Below are 21,658 nucleotides of genomic sequence, written 5' to 3'. Positions count from 1 at the left end.
GTAAGGGCTAGGCAATGGGGGTTAAGTGACTTACCCAGGATCACACAGCTGGGAAGTGTCAGAGGTCAGAATTGAACCCAGGACCTCCTGTCTCTAGACTTTGCTCTCAATTCACTGAGCCATCCAACTGCTATCCATATACTCTTTTTTATTATACAGTGACCCCCTTTAATAAATGATACATGTGATACACATAACTAATTTATAGGACTTTCATAAGGAATATAGTATGGTTTACTGGAAAGAGCTTAAGTCAGGATACCTGAATTCTAACCTTGGTTCTGCCACTAGTTAGCTATGTGACCTTGAGCAAATCATTTACCCTCTTTGGGCTTCCATTTCTCCTCCCCAAAAATGGAGAAACTGAATTAGAGAAGTCTAAACTTTCTTATGGCTCTAAAATGTAAACAAGCAAAACATAGGAAATTAAATTATGTCCAAAGAAAAATGATTTCATACCTATAAATAACTATATAAAAACTTTAATTAATATAAATAACTATAATTATAATTAAGTAGAATGTATAATTTACATAAATAACCTTGGGGACAAAAAAGATTAAATGGAAACAAAAGAGAATTTTTCTGACCTTGGAAGGCCATATGGCAGTCAGAAAAACTAGAGGTGTATTTAAGTTGTGCCTCCAGCACATGTTATACTTTGCTTTTTAATTTGCTTTTCCTTTTTTATTTTTACTTTTTAAATAAATTTTTATTCAAGCTTTCTCTCTCTCCTCCCAGCCCTGCTCCAGGGGAGGCCAACATTTGACACATTTATATATGAAACTATACAATACATAGTCCTATATATAAGTTCTTTCTCTGAAGGTGGACAGTATCTTCTTTATAGGTTCTTCGTAGATGATTTGAATATTCATACAATTCAGAATAGCTTAGTCATTCACATTTACTCTTCCAACAATATTGCTGTTTACTGTATAGAATGTTTTCTTGGTTCTGCTCCTTTCATTCTTCATTATTTCATGCAAATCTTTCTGTTTTTCTAAAATCTGCTCATCATTTCTTGGAGCACAGTAGTATTCCATCACAATCATATATCACAATTTATTCAGGCATTCCTCAAGTGATGGGCAGCCCCTCCATTTATAGTTCTAGAGAGCAGCTAATAAAACAAAGAGGCTCTTTTCCTTTTTCCCTGATCACCTTGGGAGCCCAAAAAATAGTATTGCTGGGTCAAAGTATATTCAAAGTTTTAGAACTCTTTGGGCTCAGTTCCAGATTCATCTCCCAAATGCTGGATCATTTTATAGTTCTACCGGCACCATATTAGCTTCCCAACTTTTCACATCTCTTTTTCCCATATAAGAAGCAGACAAGTTAACCTTATTTAGTACATTATAATTAGTCTTTCATGTTTACCTTCTTACTTCTCCTGATTCTTTTATGTCAAATTTTCTATTCAGTTCTTTTCTTTTCCTCAAGAAGACATGAAATCCTTTAGTTCTATAAATATCTATTTTTTCTTTGCAGTATTATTCTCAGCTTTGCTGGGTGGGTTATTCTTCTATGCTCTTTGGAATTTTAATTTAGAAGAGGCTAAATCTGATGTTATCTTCGCTGAAGCACTACAATATTTAAATATTAAATTATCTCTTTCTAGTTGCTTACAATGTTTTCTTCTTGATCGGGGAGCTTTGAAACATATAATAATTTGGTGAATTTTCATTTTGGGATCTTTCAGGCAGTGATTGGTAGAGCTTTTCTATTTCTATTTTAACTTCTAGCTCCACTACTTCAGGACAATTTCCTAGTGCTTTTCTAGTATGTCAGGAAAATTTTCCTTAATAATTTTCGGAAGTGTAGTGTCTCTAAGTTGTCTTAGGCTGAAAGACTGCTTTACCATGACTTCATTATTTCTGCCATTCTAGAATTCACTTTGAGATATTATTTTAAGTGATTGGGGGGTGGAATGTGGGAGGGGCAGGTTATTTCCTGCCATATACTGCCATCTTCCCACAATTTGATAGAATGTCTTTATTATGATATAATTATATTTTATAATTATAATTATATATCTCAGGACCAAGGCAGCTCTAAGAGGCTATGTTCCAAAGGAGTTGTTTAGCTAGAAGGGTGGAGGGGGTTTCCCCACCATAAAATCCCAGATTTGACACAGAAACAGAAATGGTTTCTGACTGAAAATTGCAGGTTTGGCCACCTCACATAACTGCTCTTAAATCATTTCCCTTCAAAACAGAACAAAAGTCAGTTCGCCATGTTACCTGTTCAGTAACAACATGGGCTGCTTCATTAGGATCATGGCACTGATTGACAAAGTCACAAATCTCTTGACTATTCACCATGAAGTTAATTCCATCCGTAGTGAGGACCAGGAAGCTATCAGCAGCATGCTGCAGCTATAAATGAACCCAAACACAATTATCAAGCAGATTTTCCTTGAGAATGACAATGAATACCAATACACTTTATTTGTTGCCATTCATATGGCCATAATATAATTATATATGTATATATATATATATATATAATACCAGAGTTACAGTAATTTAAAAATCGTTAGGGCATTTACAAAATAATCTAGACAGCACTGCAATATAGTATATGAAGGATTCATTTACAAGCCTCAATTTTATTGCATCAGAAAACAATAATGAGAAGAGTATCTGTGATAAACTAATGATAGAAGCATGATCATTAAGTCCATATTATTTGCTAGCTACTAGCTGTCATTTATGTGACAGCATAAGGTGTGCAAAGTATTTTATAAATACCTTTTCTCATTTGACTATCTTATGACTTGGCTGTTCGTGTATTATTATTTTTTAAATTTTTCTTGATTTTATTCCAGCAAGAAATTTACGCGTTTTCCATGGTTACATGATCCATGTTGTCTCCCTTCCCTCTTTTCGCATGTATTATTTTTTAAATGGGAAATGGGAAAACAATCTCAGGGAGGCTGCTTGCCCATGGCCACACAGCTAGTTAAGTTCTGGTGGTGGGATTTGAAACAAGGTCTCCTTACATGGACAGGAAGGTGGAGAAGCAGCTGGAGCACCAGCTTTGTAGTCAAAAAAAGATCTAAGCTTGAATCCTGTCCACAGACATTTTTTGCTTTGTGATCTTGAGCAAGTCACTTTATCACTCAGCCTCAGTTTCCTCATCTGTAAAATGAGGATAATAATAGCACCTACCTCCAAGGGTTATTGTGAGAAGCAAATGAAATAATCTATACAAAGTGTATGCAAATGAAGTGCTATTATCTTGCCTCTAATTTCAGCTTTCCTCACTTGGGATTCTTGAATTAGGGAACTTTAAAAACTATTTAGATAACTTAATTTTAACATAATTGGTTTCCTTTGTATTTATTTCATGCATTTAAATATACTATGTTGAGAAACTTTAGCAGACTGAGTGCCCAAGGGTTTCATGATACAAAAAAGGGAAGAACCTTTGCCTTATTCTACACTGGAACAACAAAGGTGTATTTCATGGGACAGACGTAAGACATCTGATCAAGCCTCAGAAAGAAGTCGGTGAGGAGCTTCTCAGGGAGATCCGAAAAATACTTTCCCTCTGGTAAAGGCATGATGGAGCGAAATAGAGGGCAGGTCGGCTTCTACTTCTTAGGAGCCCAACATGCCCCTGAGTATTCTTCCAGGAGTGGGTCACCCTTTGCAACCTACTTTATCATTTTTCAGAATATCAATGAGATATCAGGGAAGTATCAGAGTAGGTGATAAGATTCAATGGCAGATTGCAGATGTATAAAAAAGAAAATAAGCTCTTTTGGGGCTGGAGCTATTTTGTTTTGGGCTTGGTATTACCTGGCACAAAGTAGGTGCTTGAGAACTACGTAGTTGTTAGACTGAATTAAAGTGGTTGCCCGCTTGGAGACTGCAGTTATTAAAAGGAACTTACCCTTGTTAGAAATAGGAAATAAGGCAAATATCTGTAGGTAAACTTTCTTGGAAAACTGAATTGATATATTACCTTTTCCTTACACAGGTCATGTAAAAGTATCCCCTTTTATGATTTTCATTCCTCTTAATGTAAGCACTTTCATTTCAATCCATATTCTCAGAAAATCTCTAACCGGACTTCTCTTTGTTTCAGGCCAATGAATCCACGCCTCATGCTGTCAGGCAGTCTCTTACCTTAATCCTTTTTGTTTCAGGTTCCGCGATCACACCACTGTTTTTGAGATCCAAGTCTCCAATGCTCCTTGTCATTGCAAGCCTGCCGTTCACATGTGGCTGCCCCAAACTGTTCCAAGCTACAAAGCCACCACATTTCTTGACCCTTTCCATGAAGAAAAAATTGAAAGCTACTGAAAATCGAAGGCTAATGCTTCTCCAATTAAATCTAAAAAGCTGACCATTTATCAACTTGGGAGAGAAACTTTTATTTAAAATACAAAATGGTATTTCTACCATACACAAAACCAAAATCCCCAAAGAAGAGAGGCAATACCTTTCTTTTTCATCTTTTCTCTCTGGAGTATGGTCTGTGGTCAGTTTTAAGGGCTTTCCTTTTCTACACAGGAGAGCACGGCTATCTCCAACACTAGCTATGACCAGCTCAATACCATCTCGCAGCAGGGCTACTGTTGCAGTGGTCCCAGAGGTCAGCAAAGTGCCTGCAAATATCACACACAAGGGGAGAAATTAGTGACAGTGATAATTTGAGTAAATAGCAATTTTTTTTTACTAAAAAAAATCAGGTAAAGTCAAATAACTGCAGAAGCATAGCATGCTTATTTATCTGGAGCTGTGCAAAAACAAGGTAAGAAATGAAAGCATGCATGGGATAAGTGCCTGATTCAGTAACAGTTTTATGTAGATAAGATGCATGAAACTCAAATTGAGGGAAAAACTGTATTAGTTCTATATTATAATTTATTATTCATTTTCCCTCAATGTTCATATTTATTTAAGTACAACTATTTTGAATTTCTGAAAATTCCAATTAAAATAGCATGCATGTGGGGGGACCAGGATAAAGTGTAAGCATTAGGTTAGTACTGGACTCTTTTAGTTAAAGAGGTCTTTTCTTGAAGGCTTTGAAGGCCCATACCACCCACAGCTCAGTTAAATAAAGCTGTTAAAATATAAACATTTAATAACAGGTTAAGATGAAATATACTGAGAGTCAACCTGTACCTGCATCTACTTTTATACTGTGCTTTGATACAACTTTTTCATTTCATCAAATGTTACTAATAAAAATTATCCTATAAACAGCAAAAGGCTCCAACATACTTTCTTTTAGAGTATTTCTACCAATTCAGCAACTGATGTTATAATCATCATTCAATTTAAAAAGACAAATTTCTCAAATTTCCAGAGGGCCAGTGTTAATTCAAAGAAGACCCAGCATTATATGTCTAAAATATCTGTTATCTCGTCCTAGGCTTTTGGAAAATTATTCATATTCTCAGATTGAACACAATGATAATAATTAAACTCTACTGCCCTCCCTTCTTATAATCCAAGCTTTCCCAACCCCCTCTTGCTTTTAGTTTACTTCACTTTTACCAGGATCTCTCCTTGTATTGTTTTCTCTCCATGATTGTGAGAGAAAGAACACTGGATTTGGTAAAAACTTTCCAAGTTGCATTGAGCCTTGCTGTAAAGTAAGATTATTATTAGGTAATGGGCCAAAAAATAAAGCAGCTTTTCTTTTTTATTCTTTATCCAAGGGATAGCTTTTTTGGATGAGGAGGGAGTAGGGATTGATTCAGAACTGTAGGTGATATGGGAATAGTCATTGTCGGAGGGATGGTAGGATAATAGTGCATTATTATTAGAGATGTGACTCATGAAAACCATATTGGAAAGCAATGTGGAATTAGGCAAATAAAGTGACTAAAATATCCATACCTGTTGGCCCAGAAATTCCACTACTGGGCTTGAACCTCAAGGGGGCCATTGATAAAAAGAAAGTCACCATACATACCAAAATATTAATAGCAATCCTTTTTGTGATGACAAAGAATTGAAAAGAAAGTAGGTGCCCCTTGGTTGGGGAATGGCTAAATAAAGTGCTGTATATTAGTGTAAGGGGATCTATTACTGTGCAGAGATGACAAAGGTAATACAGAGAAAGAAGCATGGGCAAAGCAACATAACGGCTATAATGTAAAGGAAGCAGAGGCGAGAAAACATTATTCATTGGGACGACAACAATGTAAATGAAGAGTAACCACAAAAACACAAGTGAATGTTGAGAAACTATAAAGAATAAGAATGGCTTGAAAGAAGAGTTACAAGATGATATTCCAACCCCCAACCATCTGAAGAAGTGGGAGGTCCAAAATGATTTCATATTGCACATATTTTCAGACTTTTTCAATGTAGTGTTAGATTATGCACGGTTTTCTGGGAGGAGAAAGGAGCAGGATATGGAGTGAAACAGGCCCAGAAATGGGAGGTCCCGGGTTCAAGTGTAAACTGAGACACTTCCTATCAGTGTGTCCCTGGGCAAATCACTTAACCCTCATTGCCCAGCCCTTCTGCCTTGGAACCAATACACAGTACTGATTCAATTCTAAGATGGGAAGTAAGGGTTTTTTAAAAAAGATATGGGGTAAAATTATGGCAGTGTAGAAAAAAGACACTGATAAAACTTATTTAAAAATGTAATGTTAAAAAAGAAAGGTGGTCAATAAGTGGACTTGAATTTAAATGGTTTAAATAAAGCAGTTGTCTCTTTGGTGAAATATTTGATTCTCTGAAATAATAAGTAAATAATTTAATTTCATTAAAGTAGTTAATGTTTTACACAAATAGTTATCTGATATTTATATAATTTGAACATTGTAGAAGCTAATAGAAAATGTGATTTTCACATTAAAGGGACATTAGGGAAGATGAAATGGCTTATTTCAAGAGACTGATTAAGGATCAACTTCATAATGGTCATCTTCCAAGTATTTTTTTTAAAATCCTTGATGATTTGAGACCAAATTTCATTTATTTTCCTAAACAAGCTAACAAACCATCAGAAATTGGAAGTAGAAAATCTCCATTTAAAACTACATTTATAATCCATGTATTTTATGAAATGACAATTAAATGGCATGAAAAGTTTTAATTGATTTTACATTTTTATCCTTTCTTTTTTGGAATGTCATTGAAGAGATTTATCCATTGGACAAGGTTTAGACTAAATGACTTGGAAGGTCCCTTTCTACTGTGAAGGTCTAAAATCGAATGGGAACTATTGGATTATCAAAACAAAAATGCTATTTCTGTAAAGCTAAATAAAGCATGCTAAGAACACAATACTAATGTTTTTTAATCAAACTTAAAATTTTCAACTGAAAAAGATGTTTTCAAACAATAGACTTCAAATTTAATTTATATTTGTACCTGTAATATGATTGGATAGAAATGCTGGAATAACTTCTACTGACAAATTAAAAGGTCAGGTAGGTGTAATATGTCAAGGAAAATTGATGTATTGTTCCTTTGTTTAAAGTCAATACATGCCAATCACAAATGCAAATGACAGGTTGAGCCCAGAGAACTGAAATCTCAGAAACTAGGAATCCAAATTTTATTGGCGTATTAAGTAATTGATTTAAGGGTTATGGTGGTTGAGAGATCAGGTCTGCCACCTTTCTCCCTTTTCTCCCCCCTTCCTCCTCCCCCACTGTCAGTTGGTTTCTTCAGTTGGTGACACTGGAAGACAACTCTGAGTGAGTTTCCTGATAAATCTAATAGATAACTCTCTCTTTGAATAGTTTAAACTCTCTTTGAATAGTTTAGGAAAAAGGGAAGGACAGGTATGTTTGATGGGAGAGAGGGTTTAGGGTTTCCCTAATCTTAAAATACTCCTAAATTGAAGAATAGTAGAATAGAGTCTTGAATTGAGGGATATGGCTAACAGATTGAGGATTTTTAGTACTTTTGTCCAGTAGGGAGAAATCAGTAAGAGAAGGATCTTCTCGGTCCTTACTCCTTCCTGTCTCAGGAGCAAGAGACCACTTCTCACAGTTTGGCTGTTCCTTTCAACAATCTCCCCCCAATCACCAATCCATTCCAGAATGCTTCTTGATTGACAACTTTCTGTACATCTTACTCCTTCAGCTCTGTTGCAGGTTTTCTCCAATTTTCTCATTCACACTGGCAAACCTTCTACCAAAAATGTTCAGAAGCCCTTCAATTTTACCCAAGTTAGTTTCAGATACCAAACCGTATTGAATCACACCCATTTTGTAATACATTTAACACAAAGGGAAAATTCTTCATTTCCCCCCCAACAGTATTACTATAAAATTAATATCTTATCATATATGGCTAAGCAATTTCTACAACTGCTCTCAACTATTAAGCCAATTAGGATGTGGGAACCTAGAAACCAACAGATTCCTTCACTAGAGACAAAATGTAGTAGTTCTCTCCATTAAAATTTAGCTTACAAGTGTTCACGAACTACAGGTCTATGTTCTCTGCTACAGATAACAGGAACTAGAGGCAAACAGCAAAATTCACCCAAGAATTTTGGTCAAAGAAGTACAAAATAAAGGGGGAAGTTAGAGAGAGAGAGAGAGAGAGAGAGAGAGAGAGAGAGAGAGAGAGAGAGAGAGAGAGAGAGAGAGAGAGAGAGAGAAAGAAACTTTCTTTCTTTCTTTCTCTCTCTCTCTCTTCCTTCCTTCCTTCCTTCCTTCCTTCCTTCCTTCCTTCCTTCCTTCCTTCCTTCCTTCCCTCCTTCCTTCCTTCCTTCCTTCCTTCCTTCCTTCCCTCCTTCCTTCCTTCCCTCCTTCCTTCCTTCCCTCCTTCCCTCCTTCCCTCCTTCCTTCCTTCCTTCCTTCCTTCCTTCCTTCCTTCCTTCCTTCCTTCCTTCCTTCCTTCCTTCCTTCCTTCCTTCCTTCCTTCCTTCCTTCCTTCCTTCCTTCCTTCCTTTCGTGAACTATCACTAGCCAAGTTACATATTTCAGGAAATTCCAAACACATGAAAAAAATGCTTTATTTGGCTTCATCTGCTCTTATTTTTGGCCCAAATGACTTTTCCAGTTGACCTACAGTACACAGAAACTTCTCTTAGTCTGAGGTTTCTTCAAAAGGAAGGAAACATAAAACCAGTATGTAAGAACAAATTGATTTTGTGAATTTCTCTGAGTTTGATGAACCAATTCATTTGGCATTGATGAAATAGGTTCTACACATCATATTTACTGCCCTATGAGGTAGTAAGGTTTTATCTACTCCACCAGCCCTGCATTTTACAGACTGGGGCCCTGGGGCCACAGCAGTAAGGTACAGGGTAGTAAGTTACAGAGGCAGAATTTGAACCCTGGTGTCTGGTGTGCAATGATGCTTCTAGGATAACATCCAATAGATTAGAACAACCAAAAATGTTCATTTGGGGCTAAATCTTGTAAGAGCAATTTAACTTTATATAAAGAATAATTTTGAGCATTGAGAGGAAATTTAAATCAAGATAACCATCTTAAAATATATGTATATATATATATATATTCAGTATTGCTTCTAAGACAGAAGCCAGAGGTATACACACACATGTATTTAAACCTCTGGCTTCTGTCAATTCTGGTGGAGTAGATAACATCTAAAGTCCTTCTGGCTCCAAGAACTCTAATCCTAGGATGAATTCAGCACTGTTATTTAAGTGGGGTCACACACCCTTGTTAAACTTGAACAATGTCTTTCAAATATTTTACCCCAAATTGTTCAGCTATTTTGAGAATGGCATGTTACACATGATCTATACTGGGACCAAACATAATTATATGAAAGTGAGCCAATCATCTATTTTTTCATAAATACCTTCTGTCAATAAGTTTTGAGTGATGATACATGTATAACCCAGTGGAATTGCTTGTTGTTTTTTTTAGGGGGGAGGGAAAGGGGAGGGAAAAGAACATAAATCATGGAATCATGGAAAAATACTTTTTAATTTTTATAATCATAATATTTTTATATTTTATATTTTTAAATATTATATATAATATATGAATATATAATAATAAAATATATAAATATAAATATATAATATATAATTATATAAACATATAATAAATAAATAAATATATAAAATATAAAAAAATTTATATTATATATAATATAAATATAATATAAAATATAATAATATAATATAATAATAATTAAATAAAAATTAAAAAATAAAGAAAAACCAAATACCTTGCTTCTTAGAATAAATACTGTATATTGGTTCCAAGGCAGAAGAGCAAGAAGGGTTAGATAATGAGGGTTAAGTGACTTGCCTAGAGACACACAGCTAGGAAGTATTTGAGGCCAGATGTGAACCCAGGACCTCTTGTCTCTAGGCCTGGCTCTCAATTTATCAAGCCACCTAACTTTCCCCCAATTGTCCAGTTTTTAGTTACTAACAAGTGTCAAACAGAGTATTTGGACACTGTCTCCTCTTAGCCTTTTCCTTTTGACTCAGAAAAAAGTAAAAGAATTAGATTATACAAAAAAATGGAAAATCAAGCCCTGAAAAAATGCAGAATTGATGTCATTGCCTTTCTGAGGACTCTGATAAGAAAAACCTTCATCAGAGAGCAAAGAAAATATCTGACACTCATCACAAAGTCAGTCTCTCCCTGAACTATAGAATTTTCATATTAATTAGTGAAATGGCCCTGAGAATCAAGAGAAATCTGTGTTCCAGTACTGACACTGTTCATTCTTTTTTTGAGTTCCAGCCTCTTCTCATCTGTGAAATGGGCATAATCCAACTTCATCTACTTCCTTCTATCACTGGGAAAATGAACATTTGGGTAACAGACTTTCAGCTCCAGTTCTGAAACCAGTTAAGAAGTCTAAAGGAAAGGCACACTTCTACTGTTTGAAGGATAGCAACTTAATTTTTCTCCCCTTATTTCACAAACATCACATTTCTTCTTATTGGTACAAAATATTCTGCAAGCTTTGATACTTGTATCCATTCTGGAGCTTCCTCATCCTAAAAGGCAATACAGTCACTTTTGTACATTGCCCTTCAGTGTAGATCTGCCATTCACTGAAATGGAGCAATTTGCCAGTTCATCTAGTTTTAATGAACGGGAGCAAGAGTTTTTTAGGGAAAAAGTAATTTTTTCCAATGAGGAGTAAACTTTATTGTCTAGCAAATTATTTTGAAGAAGTAAAATCTAAGGAATAATGTGAAATAACTTTAAAAAAGTCTGATGGAATATTACATAGGTGAAACTCTTCAGCACAAGTTTTAAGTGCAATACAAATAATCTATCCATTTGGATTTCAAGATACGCTCAAAGGGATTCCCTCCACCACAGTAAATCATTCCTTACTTAAAAGTTAAGCATTAAAATGTCAAACTTTTAAAAAAGTGATTTCCTCAACCTTGTCCACCTCCAGACCCTGAAGAAAGGGAGAGGTTTTACTTACCATCAGCCGATAAGGATGCTTGCCGTGCAAATGCTTTATCTATTTCTAGGAAAGCATTGGTCAACACAGTTTCCAAGTTCTTCTCCTTAGTAAGGAAATCCCTTTGTTTAAAAAAAAGAGCCAAAAGCAAAGATGGTCATTTTACATTTTTAATGCTCCTTTTTATTGTACTTACTAAATAATTCTTCAGACTTAATTGACAACTATTTTTCTTTTTAATAATATCACCAACAATCACAATCACATTTTATCTACTATTTTATACTGTAAGATACTTTCACATTTATATCTTATTTTATCCCCATAACAATCCTGTGAGGTTAATGAAAATGTCTTAACATGAAACCAATGGAACAGAGTGTATTCCTTTAAATTACAAGAACCACTGAGCATGATAACCATAAGTAGGGTGATAGGACAAAGACTTCTAAAGGATTTAAGTTCAAAAACCGCTTCTTCTACTTATTACCTGTGCAACCTTGGGCCAGTCAGTGACCCTGTGTAGACCTCAGATTGCCTTATCTATAAAATGAAAGAGTTATTAGATGATCTCCAAGCATCCTTCAGTTTTACAGACCCTTTGACTTAACATATTCATCTGTTAAAACACTATGACTAGGGGCAGCTGGGTGGCACAGTGGATAGAGAGCCAGACCTGAGAGGTTCCAGGTTCAAATCTGGCCTCAGAAACTTCTAGCTGTGTGACCCTGGACAAGTCCCTTAACACCCATTGACTAGCCCTTACCACTCTCCTGTCTTGGAACTAATACTTAGTATTGACTCTAAGACGGAGGTAAGAGTTTAAAAAAAAAAAGAGAGAGAATAGTAGATGCTTTTTCCCACTTTGGCCAAAGACTGATAAGATAATACTTTCATTCATTGATATATATATATATATATATATATATATATATATATATATATATATCCTTTTTTTTGCAAATACTATTACACAGCACATTATCAGTACTTGACAAAAAGGGGTTTATAAATGTCTCCAATCTGAGTTAAAAGCCTATAAAGGCCTTATTTCCACTAAGTGCTCTGTTACGGCTAGATGCCAGAAAGAAGACTGATGTACATACATAATATATTTTTCCATATGTGTGTGGCAGAAGTCAGCTGCTGCAGATCCACCATGCCCATCATACACTGCAAAGTACAGAACTTCATCGGTCAACTGGGCAAAGCCAAAGCGGTCCTCATTCTCTTTCCGTTTTCCAATAAGGGAGGAGCAGCCCACATTTTCCAGGCTAATTTTTGGAATTGGCTTTCCATACTTAATGCTTGGAGGGAGAAGAATGGGCTCATCGATGCGGTTATCCCAGATCCCAAAAGTGTCCCATGTAGCTGGTCGCCCGCTGCCGTCAGGATCGAATCTAGAGAGTCTTCGCTCAGAGGTGGAGCTGGGGCTGGCGGAGGTCACTCTCTTGTCATCCTGCAGCAGACGTGATGTTAACAGAGCTCTTCTTCTCACCTGGAACCCTCCGCTTCTAATTAAAGTAATTAGAGCAGCTGTGGACATAACTCAATTCCAAAGAACTTGGTGGTAAAGAAAAGGCCGATGGAATGTCTTTAAGAAAAATGATTCAGCTAGGCAGGGAAGAGAGAGAAACAGAGATTGTAAGTAACCACAAAGAGCAATTCAGTAAGCATTTATTAAGCACCTACCAGGTGCCCGGTGCTATGCTAGCTATGTTACAAAGCCTAGAACAAAGGAGTCCTTCCTTGCCTTCAGGAACGTCCCTTTTATGGGTGGCACTGGGGAGGACACGAACAACTGGGGAGCCAGGAAAGGGTTTGTGCAAGAGAAGATATTTGAGCTGAAACTTAAAGGGAGGTAGAGATTACAAAAGAGAAAAAAAGCTGGTGCAAAGGCTGCATGAAGGCTGGAAGGTGTACTTTCTTTTGAAAGGACAGTTTGGCTGGTTTTGCTGAAAAAATCTACATTCTCTCTTTTTCTTTTTTTTTTCCATGAGGGATAGAGCGATGGGAAGGAGGGAGGAGAAGGGATACATTAAAAAACAGACACAATATAAAAACAAACAATGATAGGGATAGGAAATGATCTTGTAATTTGTATTGATTTTTTTCTGATGGAGTTTTTCTCATTCCCAAGTTCCCTGGATCAGTAAGATCACTCTTCTGTAGAGAAGTAGTCACCTTCTCTACAGCTTAAGAGTCCTTGAGAGTTCCTAGCTGTGTGAGCCTGGGCATGTCACTTAACTCCAATTGCCTAGCCCTTATCACGCTTCTGTAATATCAAATTTCCTCTCTTTCTTTTCCCTTCCTCCCTTCTTCCCTCCGCCCCCCCCCATCTCTCTCTCTCTCCTTCAATAAATCTTTATGATCTTTCTTAGACTCAATACTATGTATTGGTTCTAACACAGTTAGGAAGTGTCTGAGGCCAAATATGAACCCAAGATTGCCCATCTGTAGGCCTGGCTCTCAATTCACGGAATCAGTTAGCTGCCCCCCACCCCAAGTATCAATTCTAAGACAGAAGGTAAGGGTTTTTCAAAAAGTCTTTGAGAGTTGAATGGAACATTGAGAGACTTAAAATCAATATAATTGTTTTTTAAATCTTGATAAAAAAATGACATCTCCTGGAAAGTCTCCAATTTTTAGCTAAAACTGCATCTTAGTTATTGGAATACCTCTTGTCAGTCACTCCAAACACAGCAATATAGTCTACATAACTATAAGGCTTAGAGAAATGAGTACATTTCAATACCCTAAAAGAAAAAAGGAAAATTAAAGAGCTCTGACATTATCTTTGTATTCAATTTGCAGGAACAGCTGATCCTGAAGAATGATTAACTATCTAGACTGATGATACTGTGTCATTTGACTTCTAATATTAATCTGTGACATCGCCTTTTGTGGCCAGACCAGTACTAGAAATGTCCTTCCATGCCTTGCCCAGAGCATCTTCTAAGATTGGGAGGCCTGGGACTGAGAAAGGGAGTTCCACCATCTGTGTAAACAAAGCTGACCTGAGCCTAACATTGGGGGGTGGGCGCGCTGTGTCATTGAACTCCCCATTGAAGTTAGGCCATTTGGCTCACTGATGTTAAAACTTCATCAGACCTAACCTAATCTCCCCATCTTGATGGCCAAGGGCTATGCGAATCTTACCACCAGGCTTATGACTTCCCCTACCACCCAGAGGTGCTGGAGAAGGGGCTGGAAAATACCCATCCACCTCCTTCTTAGGTATCCACCAATTAGATATGTCTTTTGCTGTCCAGGGAGGGCTGACAGTCCTGTGTCTATAATTCTCATATTTAGACACAGCCAAAACTGTACTTATTTTTAAGCCCTTATCTTCCATCTTAGAATCAATACTGTGTATTGGTTTTGAGGCAGAAGAGCAGGAAGGGCTAGGCAAGGGGGTTAAGTGATATGCCCAGGGTCACCCAGCTAGGAAGTGTTGGAGGTCACATTTGAACCCAGGACCTCCTCTCCTGAAATGCCTGGCCTCTCAATCCACTGAGCATATTTCTACGTTTCAAATGATTGGCAAAAGATATACCAATAACTAAGATGCAGTCAACTATATATTAGAAATTATTCAGGAGATAGACATTTTTTTAGTCAAGATTTAAAAAACAATTATATTAATATGGATGAGTCACTTATTTTTTAAATGATCCAAGACCCTGAATTTCTTGTCTTTGATCACAGAGATCTCTGGCTGTTAATTTATTAATATATATTATATATATATATATAACAAAATATAAAAAATAATTTATTTTTTATACCTGAAACCCTATCTCTCAGTAATGTGCCAGAAGACAGAATAAACTTACAAATAACTCATCTATAAAGATGATTATCATCCTTGTCCCCTGCAGCTACAGTAGTTCCTTCTTTACAACTATTCTCCCTAATTCCCACTAGAACTCAAAGCACCCATCACTAGAAATGCCACTGTAGGAGGAAGGAAGGTCCCACTCTTACTTGTGGCACTCTGAGTACTAATTGACTTTCCCCATAGAAATAAGCTTATTATTATTTTTTTCCAACCCTTATCTTCCATGTTAAAATCAATACTGTGTATTGGTTCCAAGGCAGGAGAGTGGTAAGGGCTAGGCAATGGGGGTCAAGTGACTTGCCCAGGGTCACACAGCTGGGAAGTGTCTGAGGTCAGATGTGAACCCAGGACCTCCTGTCTCTAGGCCTGGCCACTGAGCCACCCAGCTGCCCTCCAAAATAAGCTTTTTAAATTATGGCTAGTTTCTATAGTAATCCAAGTAAGTTTTTTATTTATAATTATATTTATTCTATAATAAATATGCACATACATAATATCTATATGCATATGTGTATAATGTATAATTAAACTATACATAATTATATATAACACATATAATTATATATAATGTATAATTAATTACACACATACATATATATCTATATATGTATAATTGTGTGGGAATCTAGATGGTACAGCAGATACAGTGGCAAGCTTGGAGTCAGGAAGACTCATCTGAGGTCAAATCTGACCTCAGATACCTCAGCAAGTCACTTCACCCTGTTTGCCTCAGTTTTTTCACCTGTAAAATGAGCTAAAGAAGGAAATGACAAACCACTCCAGCACCTCTGCCAAGAAAACCCCAAATGGGGTCAGAAAGAGTCAGACATGACTGAAAAACAATAACTGTGTTTCTCATTAGAATGCAAGTTCCTTGTGTATAGGAACTGATTCATACTTTGTATTCACTGAAAGAAATGAGGCTATCCACTAAATGCTCTCCTTTATCTTCATTCGTCTTCTCTCATGATTTACCCCTTCGTTCTAATCTTAGATGAAGGGGTGGACTTTCTCCTTGCCAAAGTTCTGGGTGCTTTGATCTTATCTTCTGTTGACTTCTCCAGAATATTGCCCCCTCTACAATTTATTTTATCTTTCATCTTCTGGTTCTTTCCCGGTGGCCCACAAACTAGCCCAAGTCTCTCTCCTCTTTAAAACAAAAGAAATAAACTTTCGCTTATCCGACTGTCTTTACTAGTTCTCATCCTTTATTTCCCCTCTTTTTGGCTAAGCTCCTTGGAAAAGAGCCACCCATGTTTAATGCCTCCATTTCTTCTCTTCTCACTCTCTTCCAAACCTTTGGGAGTCTGACTTCTGACCTTATCATTCCACTGAAACTGCCCTCTCCAAAGCTACCCATGATCCCTTTCATACCAAATCTCATCCTCATTGGACTTGACCTTTATGACACTTTTCATCACCTTGCTCTCTTGCCTACTTCTTTTAGGTTTTCGCACCTCTGCTCTCTCCCAGCTTGCCTTCTACCTGCCTCATCCTTCTTCTCAGCTTGCACTGAGGTTCTTTCATTTAGCTCATGCCCACTAACTCTAGATGTCCTTAGGGGATGCTAGATATCATCCAGTCAATCAACAAGTATTTTATTGGACACCTTTAGATGCTTAGTCATGTGCTGGGAGGATTGGAGAAGAAATATGCAGCTCAAATATCCCAGGCTTCCTTTCCTCAAAGAATTTACAGTCAAGATGAACACCTCAACCATGGTGATGACTGAGTAGAGAAAACATTTTGGCATCAAACATCTCTAATAGAAATTGGATGTTACATATGTTTGCAATTGACACACATAAAGCCATCCCCCAAAAGATGTGATAAAAGGATAGGGACAATCTTGGAAAGAATAGCCAAATGAAAAGTGCTCCAAATAACTTGAAGTGAAATGCAAATTAAAATCATTGTCTAGATTCACCTCTCACCCATCAAACTGACAAAGCCAAGGTGCATGGGAGTGCATTAGTGAGATTAAATTGGCATTTCCATAATATCTGCTTTACAACTCCATCTCTATTTTCATAACATAAAAAGATATGTTTGCCATTTAGGATTTTTATAACTGCAAATAGCATGAATCCTCTGCGAAAATGAATAAACTGGTATCAGTAACACTTGAAATAGAATGCACACATGAATATACATCTATACTTGGGTATTTTAGTAAGTTGAGGCCCCTTTCCTCCCTAACCTTAGCATCCCTTTGAAGTCTCTCTATGTCAACACGAATACACACATGTATACATACATATACATATAAAGATATAGCTGTATGTATGCATATTTATATATACAAAATATATTTACATATGCGTGTATATCATAAATATACAAATATATAGGTATACATAGATTTATACATATATATCTCCTAGGGAAAGTTGTCAACGCAAGCAAAAGTTCTATTATTTTCCCCCAAGAAGCATGCTAAAGGCCATTCCTTTCTTTCAACAACTAAAATAACAAATGGAGAGAGAAAGGGAACCATGGAATGATAGCTGGTGCTGACACAAACTGATCTGAAGTAACTAAGTAACCCATCAGCCCAGGTGGGCACTTTTGCTACTAATACCCTTATCCAGTCTCCCCCAGTGGGGCGAGCATACAGTCCTGAATATAGCCTTCTGTATCTTTAGTGCTGCAATCTCAATGTCTCATTTGGAAATTTCACTTTAGATTAGCTGATCTGAGAATTCAGAGCGCTGCACAGCCCAGAGATATGGTAGATGTCCAAATGGAGACTCATATCAAGGAATTTCCAGGCTTATCTCTAGTCCTTCCCAGATCTCTCCTGACAGCAAAGGACCTACTTTGATAAACTCTGGGTATTGGGATTCATCACAAAATAAATCATTTTCAGCAGTGGTATCAAACTCCCTTTGCACAATATATTGATTTAGAAAACGACAAATTAATATTATCTATGTTGTGTTGTATTTTTATTTTGTTAAACATTTCCCGAATCTAATCTGGTGAATTCAGGTACTTGAAACCTTTAAGAGTCTCTTCCATTTTGGAGGACAATTTTTGCTAACTGTAGGAAATAACAGGAACTGGAGAATAGACAGATCGATATATATGTATATATATGTGTATATATATCCCAAATATACCAAAATGTTTTCAGCAGCACTTTTTTGGTAGCAAAAAATTTTAAACAAAGCAGGTACCCATGAGAATGGCTAAACAAATGATGGATATCAATATAATGGAATATTATTGTAACATAGAAATTATGAATATGAAGAAATCAGAGAAACTTGAGCTGTGTGACTCTAGGCAAGTTACTTAACCCCTCACTGTCCCAGGCAATTCTCCAAGACGCCAAGTTTCAGAGGAGGCACTGCTCTCCATTGGGAAAAGATATTTCCTCACCAGAAATTCTACACTGAAGAAATCTCATCTGGTTAAAAAAAAAAAAAACTGGAAAACGTGTCTGAAATGAGATAAAGAGTGAAATAAGTAGAACCAGGAAAATGACAGGAACAATGACAATGGTCCAAATTCCATGTAAGTAAACAATCATCCCCAAACTCAAGGAAATGTACTTTTATCCTTTCCTTGGGGAAATCAGGGTCTTCCAGTTGCATGTACTGTCAGCAGCAGTCACTGTTATTGATTGGTTTTGCTTGTTTTTCTTTATTACAAGGGAAGTTTCACTAGATACGTAGTGGGGTATTGTGATCTCAAAACAAATATTTAAAAATTTCTTTGAGAGAAGAACAACATACAACCAGAGACCTATAAAACTGTGTATACCCTTAGAGCAGCAATACCCTTGTTGGTCTCTTTCCTAAGGAGATTAGGGCAAAAGGAAAAGAACCTATATGTTCCAAAATATTGATAGCAGCTCTCTTTGTGGAGGCAAAGAATTGGAAATTGAGGGGATGTCCATCAGTTGGGGAATGACTAGCCAAATTGTGGTATATGATTGTGATAGAATATTACTGTACCATAATAAAAGATAAGTAGATTAGTTTTTTTAAAAGCTTAGAAAGAATGATGTGAGATAATGAAGAATGAAATTACTAGAACCAAGAGAACATTATATACAGCTACAGATTTAATATTGGAAGAATGCTATCTCCAGAGAATAAACTGAGAAATGGAAACATGAAAGACATAATCTTATATACATAGCTATTTGTTAGATGATACCTTCTATGATGCCCTAGGTAGCAGTGGAGGGGGAGGGGGAGAGGAGAAGGAAGGGGAGGAGGAGCAGGAGGAGGAAGAGAAGAAAAGGAAGAAATGGAGGATGAGGAAGGAAGGAAAGGAAAAATAATGAAAATTTATAAGAATCAATACAAAGCAAATAAAGAAACAAAATACAAACAATAGCAAGAGTAACATAAATGGAAATAATGCTAATAGGCAGCTAAACTGAGATTAATTGCAATAACCCATCTTGGCCTTGTGACACAGATGCTGCAACACACTTTTCTCCTCTAGGGCAAAGATGTGGGACCCAAGTTCTGAATGTTAATTATGCTATCAGATGCAATTGCTTTGTCAGATGGTTTTATTATTAATTGTTTTTCATTTTTTACAAGGCAGGGTTGTTTGTGTGTGTAAAATAACTGTAAATGCAAAAGGTATTAATATTTTTTTTGGCAAATAGCACAGGCCAGGGGAAACATATTTCTTTTATCTTGCAGACTGATACTTGATACCATAGCACAAATAGAATAAAATAGTTGACATTTGCATGGCTAAGATTTTCAAAGCTCTTTACATTCTCATTTGATTCTCAGAACAACCTACCTACAGTGAATATCCTATAGTATTACTATCCCTATTTCATGGCAGGGAACACTTAGAGGCTAAGAGATTTTTCCCATAGTCACAGCTGCTAAGTATCAAAGGATGGATTTGAACCCAGGTCTTACCTGACTCCAGAATAGGTTATCTTCCCTATACAGTTTGCTACTTTTCAGGATGATGACACTCTCTAAATAATACTTCCTCTCTTAAAAGGTACACTAGGCTCTAGACAATCCCTTTTCCTTTCCCCAGATCTTTGGAAATAATTTGGAATAAATTTCCATCATTCCTGACACTTTGTAACTATTCAATGCTTTCCATGCTGGCAACTCCATCTTTAAAGTTATAAAAAAATTAAGAAAACATTGATATTCTTTTCCTTTAGTTTTAATGAGCATCACTTGCTTTTTTGACTTTCAGGATCCTAATAGTAAAAGAAACAAATGGAATTAGATACCCAAAATGCTGAAATACCACTAGAAACAAAATTTAAGAATGGGCCAGGAATCAAGAGTGAATGAAAAGTTCTCTGCATATAGCTCTGGAGCAACCCATGAACCATTTATTTAGTGGATACTAAAATCATTCAACTGCTATCTGCTACTTCAGCTCATAAAGTGAGCATTATATTCAATGAAAATGATGTCATGACCCCATGGCAAAATAAAAGTCTTTTAAAGGATTCTCTGTTATATCTGTAATATTGAAAATACCTACATTAACACAATTCATCTTTATGGATAAAATATGTCACAGTCCAAATAGAAAATTTAAAAACAGCTTGTTTTCTTGAAACCATTCAGTACAGCACAGCACAGAGATCAGAGAGCTAGGCCTGCCTGGAGTCAAGATGATCAGAGTTCAAAAATCCAGCCTCAGACATTTATTATTCATGCCACCCTGTCCCACCTCAACACCTTTAGGTCTCAAATTTTCATCTGTAGAATTAGTGCCTTAAAGGATCTATAGTTACTTTTTGAGTGACATTACAAACCTGTTCACAAAAAGTGACTAACTGCTAAACAATAGGTCATGTGATAAAAATCTATGAAGATAATGTAAAATATTTATTTTTTATGCATAAGGACAAGTCCTAAATTTTAATCACTAAATTTAACTTTACAAAAACTTTCTTCTTTTCTATATTCAATGTACATAAACCAATTTTATACTAAGTATGTTTTAACTTGTTAACCTAGCATTTCAGTCTATGATGAAAGCAGGAGCTGATTAGCATTATTCAATTACTCTGTTTTATTTTTTTTTCCAACCCTTACCTTTTATCTTAGAATCAATTCTAAGTATCAGTTCTGGAGTGGTAAGGGCTAGGCAATTGGGGTTAAGTGACTTGCTTAGGGTCTCACATCTAGAAGTGTTTGAGGTCAGATGTGACCCCAGAATCTCCCTTCTCTAGGCCTGGCTCTCTATCCACTGTGCCATCTAGCTGCCCCTAATCAATCAATCATTCTAAAAAGCTGGGAATATCAAATAATGCAGAGTTAAGTGAAAACTGAAAGGGCAGTTAAGACTTAAGAAAATAAGGGCTGAGGAAGGTTACCAACAAATGAAAACATTTAGACAAAAGAAAAATAAAGACAATGCTTTGTTCTGACATTGCTGAATGATGACTATGGACACCAAAGCTGTCACTACGATTTTATTTTTATCCCTTACTATGTTGTAGAAT

General features: G+C 36.3%; 1 protein-coding gene across 4 annotated transcripts in view; it reads right to left on the bottom strand.

Annotated features, from left to right (window-relative positions):
• The window catches only part of PPM1K (protein phosphatase, Mg2+/Mn2+ dependent 1K), a 75,519-nt gene that overhangs the window by 3,054 nt on the left and 50,807 nt on the right, over positions 1–21,658 (bottom strand). For all 4 annotated transcript variants that reach the window (XM_056803312.1, XM_007495707.3, XM_007495706.3 and 1 more), the window contains exons 2-6: positions 12,464–12,971; positions 11,379–11,479; positions 4,453–4,618; positions 4,137–4,281; positions 2,244–2,378 (exon numbers count right to left, since the gene is read on the bottom strand). In XM_056803312.1, the coding sequence (XP_056659290.1) occupies positions 2,244–2,378; positions 4,137–4,281; positions 4,453–4,618; positions 11,379–11,479; positions 12,464–12,903 (987 nt within the window). In that variant the 5' untranslated portion in view covers positions 12,904–12,971. The remainder of the gene's footprint in view (positions 1–2,243; positions 2,379–4,136; positions 4,282–4,452; positions 4,619–11,378; positions 11,480–12,463; positions 12,972–21,658) is intronic.

The sequence above is a fragment of the Monodelphis domestica genome, chromosome 6, assembly GCF_027887165.1.
Source record: "Monodelphis domestica isolate mMonDom1 chromosome 6, mMonDom1.pri, whole genome shotgun sequence".
Classification (NCBI taxonomy): domain Eukaryota; kingdom Metazoa; phylum Chordata; class Mammalia; order Didelphimorphia; family Didelphidae; genus Monodelphis; species Monodelphis domestica.
This window is presented reverse-complemented; position numbering and strand designations above follow the sequence as displayed.